Genomic DNA, 12,174 nt, shown 5'->3' on the forward strand with positions numbered 1-12,174 from the left:
TCTTCACCGCTTCAAACTATTACATAACTTCTATTTTGCTGCATCGCCGTGTGAGCCACTCATGGCTCCGATCCAACTGCATTGACACTCAAAATAACATCTTTACAACAATAACAACATTTGTCTTCTGTTAGTTTTCCTCTTTAGTACTTCCACGGAGTAACAGACAGCTGATGGACAACTGTAACTGTTCTGTTGTTGTCTGACTGATGTTTTGGCACTGTAAATATCCGTCCTTTTCTTTTTTATTTATTTATTTACAGCGATTTGATTTGAAAGAAGTCAGTGTGTAGAAGGAGCTGTTTGTTTTTTTTTTCTCTGCGGGCGTGCAGATGATACATCACCTTTGACCTAGTGAGAAAAGGCCCATAGCCACATGTAGCACTGAGTGCTCTATTGTCCTCCCTGCCACTCAACAGTCCCACATTGTCTGCATGTGTGTGTGTCTCTCTCACACATACTCACACCACACACCATCCCCCGCTTGTCTACTAGCGCATACGCCCCCCCCTCAGTGTCACCCTCCTATCCCGCGCCTGTTGGGACAGAGGGGATGTGTGACTCCTGACACCTCAACCCACCAGCATCTAATTGTCACAGTAGCCAGACCTCCAGGAGCCCAAAGCCCAGGTGTTAATGACTTCTCACAGTGTGGACAATGCTGTCTTTCTGTTTGTGAATGTGTGTGTGTCGTCCCGAGTGAGGGAGTTTCAGAGAAGAACAATTGGATTTGGAAGTGTTAAAAGACGATGGGGGGAAAGACTAGTTTTTGGAAATGCATCTTTCTCTTCCAGGTTTGGCTCAGACCCTGTCTGTCTACTTTATTCTCTTATATTATCCATAGTTAATGCTGGTCTCTAGACTTTATCCTTCCACTATTGGACTGATTTGCACTACCACCATGACACACACTCTCATAGAGCACCTTACCATGCAGACTGTCACTGCAAGCGTCTCATGCGTATACATCCCTTTGTACATTCATGTGGATTTTTTTATTTAGTATCTTTTCTTTTATTGTCCACATTATTCATGTGGATTTGTTATTTTATCATCCTGTTTATGATGTATGTGGATGTTGTGTGTGTCTTTAAGCTACTGGGACCTTGAATTTCCCCTTGGGGATCAATAAAGTATCTATCTATCTATCTATCTATCTATCTATCTATCTATCTATCTAAGTGTGCCGGGCTTTGAAGCCAATTTGACAAAGCGGCCAATCAAGTGGAATTACAACGTTCGTGTCCGTGATGCCCTCTGGCCCAAAAAGACGTCTTCCCATAGACTTAAATTGGGAAAGAGACATCTGTTTCACTAGCAGAATTATTTGATCCATTCGGTCTCATAACATTTGGAAAGTCTAAAAGAGCCGCATGATTAAATCATTTTATCTCCATTCAAGTTAGCAGAGCGCTAAACTGGAAGTAGCCGGCTCGGCCAGCGGAGGTCTCTAGTGCGCCTGCTCTATGGTCCCAAAAGTGTAGAAGCAGCACCGATCATCCGGGTAATTAAATACATTAAATTAAATACATGGTTTTATTATACGTCCATGGTCTGGCCTCAAATCTACTGTACACTTGTGCAAACTAGGGGTCATTTTATCTGAAGATCCATGCTGAACATGGCAATACATTACAAGACAAGATAGAAAATAAATCTAAACTTAAAGAGTACTATGTACACAATCGATTTCTGCCTGGCTCGTCCCAGAAGGAATATTTTGAAAATGTGACGTGTCCCAAAGAGAGAGGGAAAAATGATCCTCGCTCTCTCTGCTTCCTGTTAGACTGACAAGGACGGGCGAGCATGCGAGCAAACATTCATAAACGCATTTGAGGACTTCGTTTGTCATAAAAACATGCGTGCAAACAAGCTGACTCATGCCATGACGCAAACACATGCACATAAACATGACCTCGGTTAAATATATTTTTTTCCACTGCTGAGATATAGACATTGATTTCTTTTTTAATACACTGAGTCATGACCTCTGACCCTATTCACCCGCTGATATCTCTTCTATCAAATGATTGTTTTAGTTGTCGCGGTAGTAAGGGAGTACAGTGAACATGTTTTTAAAATGATTCTTTTTATGCCCGCCGTTTGTAAACGCAGTCACCATTAGCTCTGTTCATAAGCTGCTTTGTCAAGCCTAACGAACAAGGGGGGTGATTAACACCTGATTGGATTATCCGAGATCAGAGATCAACACCTTCTTGACCTCTTTCCAAGAACACTCCTGGCGGTGTTGTTTTTCCCCTTTAAGTATTCTGGTGATCAGGTCTGAGAAATGTTCCTTCTGTGTTTGTTCAGCCACAGTGACATCTATTTGTTACAAACAAACAGCTCTTACTGCTCCTAGAAAATTAAAAGCCTCAGTTTCTCTATGCAGAAGGACTTTTTTTTTTTTACTGGAAAGTACCTACGGTAGCAAAGCAAACACAAAACCTATGATAACAGAAGATAATAGCTACAACTACTTAACGGCTTATGAAACAGTCGCAATTTAATACTGACGCCTCTATATGACCGACATAAGCAAACAAAACCATCCTTTATTAATCCCCCAATGGGGAAATTCACACTGTTGCAACAGCAAGGGATAGGGGGAAAAGTACAAGACACAGATAAACAAACAACCAATAAATATAAGTAAAGAGAATAAATAGCAAACTAAAAAAAAAATATATATATATATAACAAACTAAAGTTTAATTGACACATTTTGGGCAAATCATTTAGGAGAAATCTCGGGGAAAAAAACAGTCCGTAGACACTGCGACTGGTCTGTATATACGCTTTTGTTTGTTTTAACTAGAAATAAAAAATGAGATCACCAAAAAGAAACACTACCGCCTTTGTCCACAGGGGCCGCCACATCAACACAAAATGAAAGCTCCTTGTAGTTGCTTTACATTCTTTAGGCTTTTAAAAAATATATACATATATTTGGCTATGTAAATACATCATGTTTTTATGTTTGCTGTAAATGTTGTTACAGAGTGAACTTACTTACTTACTCCTCTTCGTCCCCTATAGGACATAAGGCTTCAATGAGCACTCTCCATTACATTTGGTCCCTGGCAGCATGTTGGGCCTCTCCACATGACAGGTTCATCTCTTCCAGCTCTTGTGCTATTGTGTTACTTTATAGACTTATTGACAATTTCTTTGTTCTTACTCAAATGTTTGCCTTAAATTTAACTGCGAAACAACTGCAGCTTAACAATTTCCCTGAGGGGAGCAATTTTAAGCCCTTAACAGCATCTGTCTTGTAGGCACATCCTTACAGACTTTACCTGATCAATAAATCATGATTATTGTAGAATTCAGCTGAATACACACCATCTACAGTAAAGGCATAGATGGAGATGTTATGCTGAGTTTTATCAATCAATATTTCATATGTTTCATGTGAACAATGAATCAAATGACTACTTGTGTTGCTATGGCGAAAAGGCCAGTCAGAGGCACCCATGAGAGCCTTTTCAAATTCAAAATTCATTGTTGTTGCAACTGAGAACAACACAACTAAGCGTAACGTAATGGAATTGAATTATTTTTCACAATCATGTGGACGGAAAACTCACACAGACAATGCAGGAACTCTTTAGGATGAATTTCAATTTCCACAGAAAGCTCTGCCCACGATATGTTGTGTGGATCATTGTCGTTTATGGTGTTTGACAGTTTGTCTTCATCCTGGTGTTGCAGCTTCACCATCCGAACATCCACAGGGTTTCCACGGGGTCTTAAAAAGTCAAAAATTTCAAAATTCGCTGACCTAATGTGTTCTAGGTCTTAAATAATTTTAAACGGGTCTAAATTTTCCGACGTCCATTCGACGCTACCTCTAATGCTCATTCCGTGGTGTTGTCGTTCTTTCTTTCGCTAGTCCAAATGTAATTTCGCTGTATTCCGACTACAAATGAGACCAACATGTAACTTATTTTGCAGCCAATCAGCTTTGGTGTTATTGGCGCGAGTCTCTTTCAGATTGTACCACAGGCATAAAAAACTGATTTTATTCTTCAGCTTTGGGGAAGTGCAAGTTTAGCGATACGTTTTTATTTTGGGCTTAGTTGATGTTGTGATAAAGGTCTTAAATTTCATTCATAATGGTCTTAAAAAGGTCTCAAAGCAACACCAAAGATTCTTTTGTACCTTAAAATAATGTTTCCTAAATCGTTTCAGTGGTTCATCAACTTGTAACCGGGTCGAACGGCACTTCTGCATTCGCTTTGCGGCTCTCTATCGACTATAAGTTTATGCAAGTTTGCCAGATCGGGTAGCGGATCTGTAGCCTTGTGAGACCATCCTGATCTCGCGAGCTCCAGTTTTCCACTCGCAGATCAGTCTGGCATCTTGAGATAGAGAAAATTTGGAGCCGCTCGCGAAAAAACGACCGACCAATCAGCTTTAGTTTTGAGGCGGGTTTAGGTGTGACGCAACGAGAAGCGACTGTTCAGTCTAAACAACATGGCAGCTTCCACGGATGAGATGAGCGTAGCTATCGGAGTCAGGTTAGCTGATCTGTAGTTCGAATGAGATGATAATGGACAATTCCGCTTCCAACCTGTAGGCGGACCGGAGAGGAAAAGTGCTTTGGTGTTGCTTTGAAAAGTCTTAAATTTGACTTGCAGAAACCTGCAGAAACTCTGGTCCATATAAGGGTTTGTATTTGCCTCTCAGTGGTGAGGAGGGTGGTTCCATATCACATGAAAAAAAAGTGATGTCAAAACTCAACCTCTATATCTTAATGCAAGATGTATGAGAGAGATGAGGGTGAGGAAGAGGAGGGGCAGGAAAGAGGTGGTGGGGTCACAAGGCCACTGCACATATTGGGGATTAAAGGAGATGCTTATCTGCAGGGAGGGGTAGCAAGGGGCACAATGGGGGAGAGATGGCTGGATACAGTAGCTGGAGAGCTTTGGAGCCCCGAGCTTTTGCTGAACAGTGTTTTTATAACAACATGGTTCCACCTTCCACTGTATTATAGAGGCGGCGTGTGACTCCCCCAGGTCTTTGAAATTCTCTTTTGAAAGAGACAAGTTATCTTACAAACCGACTGTATTCATTAAAGATGAATAGAATTTATAAGGACTCTGCTTTGTTCGGGAAAAAGCCTTACACGGTTAACTGGAGTGTAAAAATGGGATAAAAACATGTCATAATTGGAATAAATACCCTCTTTTATTTAAGATTCATTAACAGCCTTTTTGTTCCAGTATTTCACTAGTTTTGGTGCATAAACATGGGAATAATGGAGGAAAGGCTTATGGAAGTAGTCTGTCTCCCTGTTGCACTCTGTGTCCATACGAGAGGGAAGAAACACGAGTTAATTGCATTTTTTTTTTTACAGACCGTCTCAAGTGGAAGCAGCTTAATGAGGTTAGGCAGTGCGCCTCATTGAAAATCGCAACTGTTCCTAATTGTGAGCTCAAATATGCTCATAATCCCCTGATTTGACAGTGGCAGAGGTTTCTGGGGAGGTATTAAGGTGAAAGAGAGCGAATAAGGGACAAAAAGACAATTAGCAGGGAGAAAAACATGTGAAGTGGGGCGGCTTAAAAGACATTCAGGCTAAATATTAAGTAAAATAAACAGTTCTGAATTATTGAAATGCTTGGTTTGACGTCCGTTGTACAGTTTGAGTCCATGGTGAGTTTTCTCTCCTGAATTATTTCAGTGTGCACGAGTGAAACCTTTCAAACTGTGCACCGCTTACTTTGAGTTGTGTCATGTTTAAATGTCCTCTTCTTGTTCTCAGTGCCAAGGTGGCACATTGATTGATTGATTGATCGATTGATCAATTGATTCATTGATTTCATTTGATGACTAAACACATTCAACACAGCACTGGGGTGATTATATACGTTAAAAGTCACAGACGATAAAAACACAGCACATCTACAAGACAGCAACTGCAGACAATGCAATACAACATATAAATAGCAGGGAAGCCATGTAAAACATGCTCTTGTTTTCTTGGTCATACAAAATAAAAGATTTCAATAGATTTTTTTATTGATCCGAAAAAAAAATGGGAAATTACCATAATATATAAAAACCTTTCTTAGAGCCACTTTTAGAATGCTTTTGTGAAATACTCAGTATCAGATTTGTGTGCATATCATTCCACTGTACTGATGCATTGTAGACTAATGTGTTTTTGCCAATAACATTACCCTGGCACTGGTATACCCACATGTTACCGAGCTGTTGTGTCAATAGCTATGTTGTCAGTATCAGCAGCATGTCCATATTATGACATGAGTGTCATTTGTAGAGTGATGCAGGCTGTGTCAGTTATGTTTTTATTTGTTTTTTCAGGTATTTCAGTTTTTATTCCTCTGCGCTGGTGACAGACGTGGCCAGAGGCATTATGTTTCCGGGTTATCTGTCCAAAACGTACGTCTGTACGTCCCATTCTTCTGAACGCAATATCTCAGAAACACCTTGAGGGAATTTCTTAGGATAAAATGTTCAAATCTCTTTAAACAGAGACGGGGGTTATGATTGCCACTTAGCCTAAGTACAGCCTCTCAGAGCTGCTGGCATAACTGTAGACACTTGTTTTTTTTTAATCACACATTATGCAGACTCATTTTTGACACTTTGAACCTTAGATTGAGTTGGTGTGAAGTGTGGTGGGAAGAGGGTGGCAGTGCTGTCTTTAAAGAATTACAAATCCATATGATTACTTTTGGCACAGGTTCAACAGTGTCTTTGCTCACTCAGTCTCAACTTACAGAGACAAACCAACAGTGCAGGGCCGCTGATTGTGAATTATTGTGATATATGATAATGATTCTTCTCCTTTTCGTGACAGAATTTCCACAGTTACCTTCAGTTCTCTTCAGATAGCTGGTTCGCTGTTTGCTTCTCCCTCCACCCCTCACTGTTAAAAACTCAGAAGTTTCACCTTGACTGTAAACCGTGTTGTTCAGCCACTGTCCAGTCCCAAAAGTACAACAAATGACATCAGGATATAAACAGAGCCACCATCAATCAGGTCACCTCTGACAAATCCTCTGCAGGGCAGAAGTCAACCATTGCTCATTCAGTCCTGTGGGTTGCTTTGAGTGTTGCGAATCACAATAATATTTACCGTGATCGCACACCAACAATGTTCCACCCTGTGTCTCCTCCAGAGGCAATGTTGACATTTCAACTCTGATGCGACTTTGTGGATTGTTTTGATGAAAGAGCGGACGACAGCAGGGCGCCTTTTTGACAGATGGCGGCGTTAACTTTCTGTGCTTCAGTATCCAGAAACCAATGCTGCCAGGGCCAGTGTCTAAACTTTAAGGCTTTAGGGTGCATCGATGGAGCCTCTGTGGTCACACAGCCGCTAGCTGTCCTGAGCTGTCACATCCAAAATGTGACACAACTCGAGGCACCAGATAGCTTCAATATGTGTCCACTGCACCCGAAACAAATCCCGCTGTAGGCTCACAACACTGTACTCATGTGCAAGTTAGGTTTGGGCATATTGTCTAATGTCAAAAAAAACATATCTGTTCTCTGTTTCCCCTCTCGCTCATCAGAATGAAGAACAAGCTCTGGTACTTTGAGTTTGGCACCACTGAGACCATATCTGCCACCTGCAAGAAACTTAACGAATGCATAGAAGTCGAGGTGAGTCAGAGTCTGATCAAAAAGTGATTGGTTGTTTTACTGACAGAAATGAGACAACATATCTTTAAATACCCAAGAATATACCATATTTGATGCAACAACAAACAAAAAAAACACTACATGTCAACAAGTTAGCTTTTCTGTCTTATTGCTGAAAGACTTTTAAGATGCTGCTATTCTTTTATGTGCTGCAGAGATTTACAACAAAGCAGTTTTCTCATATTAATGAGATGGGCTATTCATAGCACACCATCAGATTAATGCTCCATAAAGTCACTGATTGCCTCATTCTGTCATACAGCGCTGCATAATCTGTCACCTGGATGCTTTAGGCACAGCAAGACTCACTGAGCAAGCGTTTCATCTCAAAGGGTTCATGCCCAACACTCTTCATGTGTTTAATTGATTCAAAAAATCCAATTTGACCATCTTTGGAATCTTTTATTATTTTTATATATTTATTGTCAGACAACAATATTCAAGATTTCATTAGTCACCCGCTTTGAATGGTATCAGCCGATTGAATCGGTTGTTATATCACTACCGATATGAGGCGGTATGGCCCTACTCTGGCTCCTAGTTGTCAGTAGGCCGTTATCATCGATTTGTAAACTGGATCACCCATCTGTGTCAATATTGGACTCTTGGATTGGTCAAACAAACAGGACTTTCACCTGGGAGACGAGTTTGTGTCCAGTGTGTGTCAACATTGTACAGTGCGTAGTTTCTGTTGTCCCAATGAGGAATTCTAAGTAATGACAACAACACTGTCGGCGTGTCCACATGATACAAGCCTTCCGTGATTGCGCACGCGCCCCCACCCCTCCTCCACGCAGATGTTAGTAGCCAAGGAGGACACGGAGGATAAAAAAAAACACGATGGGCTCTTCAGAAGAGGTAATTACCTTCACTTGAGTTTCTGCGTGGGAAAGTCACCGGACGACACCGTCTTCTGAACATAGTCATACTGAGAAATCCAGAGAGAGAGAGAGTTGGTAGAGATGGTCTTTAATATCAAAAAGTTACGCGCTAAAGCTTTAAACTACGTAGGCTACATAAGTTAACTTTCTTACGTAATGCTAGTGTGATTGATTGAAGTTATTGTTTAATCCAAGTATGTTTGTATGTAGTTAGTATTTCTGATATTTGTCATTGTATGATGTGATATGTTTCTGTGGCAGTTTTCCAAAAAGAAATTGGATATGGATTGTATTGCATCTTACTCAGAAAACCTTGTACTTTATGAGTAATACAGTTCTTATAAGTGTCACCTTGTTTCTCTCTAAGGCAATGAAAGATTTTGCCTGAATTTTTTCTCAATCTCTCTGTGCAGCTGACTGCAAAACAGCTTGTGTTGTGTGTGCGTTAAGGGACGCTGACGTGTTTACCACTCAGCCCTTCTGAGTGGTAAACATGTCATTTCCATGTAGTGTGACATCATGTCTAATAAAAAACTAGGGGACAACTGTTTAGGCAGGTTGCAAATCATAAGGGTGCTAAGGTGATGTAAAGTGGCAGGAAACCTTTGGAAGGCACCGTGAGAGGTGCTAAACCACAGTGTGTAGAAAATAAACACCTGGTGAGCGTAATCAGAGGCAGAAATGGATAGAGAAAGTGCAGTTGTTGTCTTGATAGTTTTTAAAGCAGCTGCATTAACTGTGGGGCTTGTATTACTATGACCTTAAAGAGAGAGTTCCGATTTTTTTGAAAGGACCTGCTCCTTCCTAACCCCAAGCCATTGTCAAACCCTACACCCTGGCCCAACGATTGCGCTCCTCTGCATGTGTACGTTCAGCAGTCCCATCACTTAGAGCAGAGATCTTCAACAGGGGGGTCTGTGACCCCTTGAGGCCTCAGAGGTAGTGCAAGGGGGCTGCCAAATTCATTATTTCTTGAAAGTTTCTTTTTTCAAAAATTCAAATATCTGAAAATATACAATAATATGAATCCAGCATATTATAGCAAATATAAAGTGGCCTATTTGTAAAACATAAAATGAATAAATGTATAGATTGAAGATAAGCTTACTATAGGTAAACTAGCCACTATTGTAGCCGTACAGTTTAGAATCATATTTAACATTTAACATTTAACATTAAAACATGATGTATAAATAATATATTAATATCCATTCATTTTCATCCATCCAGCCTGGTTTAACATGCAACTTAATTTTATACAATATATGTACAGTAGAACTGAATATCTTTGAGTTGTGGACAAAACAATACATTTGAGGACGTCATCTTGGGCTTTGGGAAACACTGAGCGACATTTTTCACCATTTTCTGACATTTTATAGACCAAACAACTAATCAAATAATCAAGACAATATTCAACAGATTAATCAACAATGCAAATAATCGTTAGTTGCAGAAATGTTTCTTCATAATCATTCTTTCTTTTGTCTGTTTTCTTTCTTTCTTTTTGGTCTCCTCAATTAACCCCCCCCCCCCTCCCAGTGCGATGGGATCATCATGGACCTCAGCAACACTTCCTTAGAGGGCATCGCTGTGCTCAACATTCCCAGCATGCACGGCGGCTCCAATCTGTGGGGCGAGACGAAGAAGAGGAGGAACTACAACCGCATGAGCAAGAAGGTTCCTGAAAGGATGCCAGCCAGCACTGTCACTGACGCTAAAGAGCTCAAATTTTGCATGCAAGGTAAGTCAAAGCGGATGAATGTTTATCGTATCGGATCATGTCCCGTGTGTCACGTTTCCTAAACCCAACTGTCCCATTCTTCTTTTCGTAAAACCAACTGTCCCATTCTTCTTTTCGTAAAACCAACTGTCCCGTTCTTCTTTTCGTAAACCCAACTGTCCCATTCTTCTTTTCGTAAACCCAACTGTCCCGTTCTTCTTTTCGTAAACCCAACTGTCCCGTTCTTCTTTTCGTAAAACCAACTGTCCCGTTCTTCTTTTCGTAAACCCAACTGTCCCGTTCTTCTTTTCGTAAACCCAACTGTCCCGTTCTTCTTTTCGTAAACCCAACTGTCCCGTTCTTCTTTTCGTAAACCCAACTGTCCCATTCTTCTTTTCGTAAACCCAACTGTCCCATTCTTCTTTTTGTAAACCCAACTGTCCCATTCTTCTTTTCGTAAACCCAACTGTCCCGTTCTTCTTTTCGTAAACCCAACTGTCCCGTTCTTCTTTTCGTAAACCCAACTGTCCCATTCTTCTTTTTGTAAACCCAACTGTCCCGTTCTTCTTTTCCTAAACCCAACTGTCCTGTTCTTCTTTTCGTAAACCCAACTGTCTTAGAAAAACAACCCACTCTATGCTTTTGCCAAGGTTTAGTCAATTCATCCCACTTCTGTCTCTTTCACTTAACTTTGTCTCTACATCTCTGCTGACTGAACTGAACCTTGTTTCCATGGAGATCTCAGGGCTGTACTAAAGTAAAGGCTGGAGGACATGAAGAGCAAAAGACAGGAGAAAAGGAATACAGTGAGAAAATCTATAGAAGGAACAGGGGTGACTCATATCAGTCACTTTCAGTTTTGTGTGTGTCTGTAAGTTGACGGACTTTACCTCTTCGTAGGTGATCGGTCTTTGCACTTAATACTGCATTTTGAGGAAAAGAATTACAATTATTGTTTATCCTCATCGGCATTTAAACCATCTCCAGTCTTTTTGCCAGTGTTTTTGGTGGTGGGAGGAAACCCACGCAAAGACAAAGAGAACATGTACATACAGAACGGGGGATCGAACCGGTACTAAGCACTTCCTACTTGCTGTTGAGCGACAGACATGCTAACCACTAAATTACCGTAGTGCCCCTTTAGAACATAGCATCCTTTGATAACATACATACAACACAGTACAGTAGATACACTTCCTCTGGTCTATATCCATGATGTTCCACTCCCGGGATTGCTCCGTTGTCTCCAGAAATCCTGCCGGATTTCATTCTTTCCAGCCGGATGTCTTCCGCTTTTTTTCTGTTGGAATTCTAAACTCCGATCAATTTATGAGGACTATGGTTAACTGCTCCTCACATCTCTGCAGGGTAAATTGAGACAGCTATCTGTCCAATCTGAGTTTTCTCTCGCGCAACTATTTAACAGCAGCTCCGTGCGGAGCTTAGCGCCGCCCATGGCGATTGTGATTGGTTTAAAGAAATGCCAATAAACCAGAGCACGTTTTTCTCCCATCCCGGAATGCTGTGTGGACGTATGGCTGGACTGGCAAAGCGAGACTACGGTTCCCATAACCAGTGCCTCCACCATTAAGACATTAGCTGTTGACCCCACCACCCTGTCCTATCTCACTTCAGTCCAAAGCACCGTTGAGTCCACATGCAGAAGTGTTTTCACCCACAAAACACAGAGCAGACATCTATACGCTGCCGTGGGCACACACAAGCAGAAACACAAGTTTGTATAAGTGTACGTCTAAGAGCTTTTGCATCCATCAGCTCCATTTGTGTTGTAAATCTTCAATCTTCAGTATCAACTCTTGACCTAAATCCGAGCCGTAATCCCAAAGTAGCCTCTTAAAGAAGTGTTGATGATAAACTGTCCTCACTTGA

General features: G+C 41.0%; 1 protein-coding gene across 1 annotated transcript in view; it reads left to right on the forward strand.

The window, feature by feature from the left end:
• The window catches only part of dgkg (diacylglycerol kinase, gamma), a 115,965-nt gene that overhangs the window by 87,876 nt on the left and 15,915 nt on the right, over positions 1 to 12,174 (forward strand). The window contains exons 21-22 of the mRNA XM_028591639.1: positions 7,551 to 7,641; positions 10,104 to 10,305. Coding sequence (XP_028447440.1) covers positions 7,551 to 7,641; positions 10,104 to 10,305 — 293 coding nt within the window. The remainder of the gene's footprint in view (positions 1 to 7,550; positions 7,642 to 10,103; positions 10,306 to 12,174) is intronic.

Source organism: Perca flavescens, chromosome 11, assembly GCF_004354835.1.
Source record: "Perca flavescens isolate YP-PL-M2 chromosome 11, PFLA_1.0, whole genome shotgun sequence".
Taxonomy (NCBI): domain Eukaryota; kingdom Metazoa; phylum Chordata; class Actinopteri; order Perciformes; family Percidae; genus Perca; species Perca flavescens.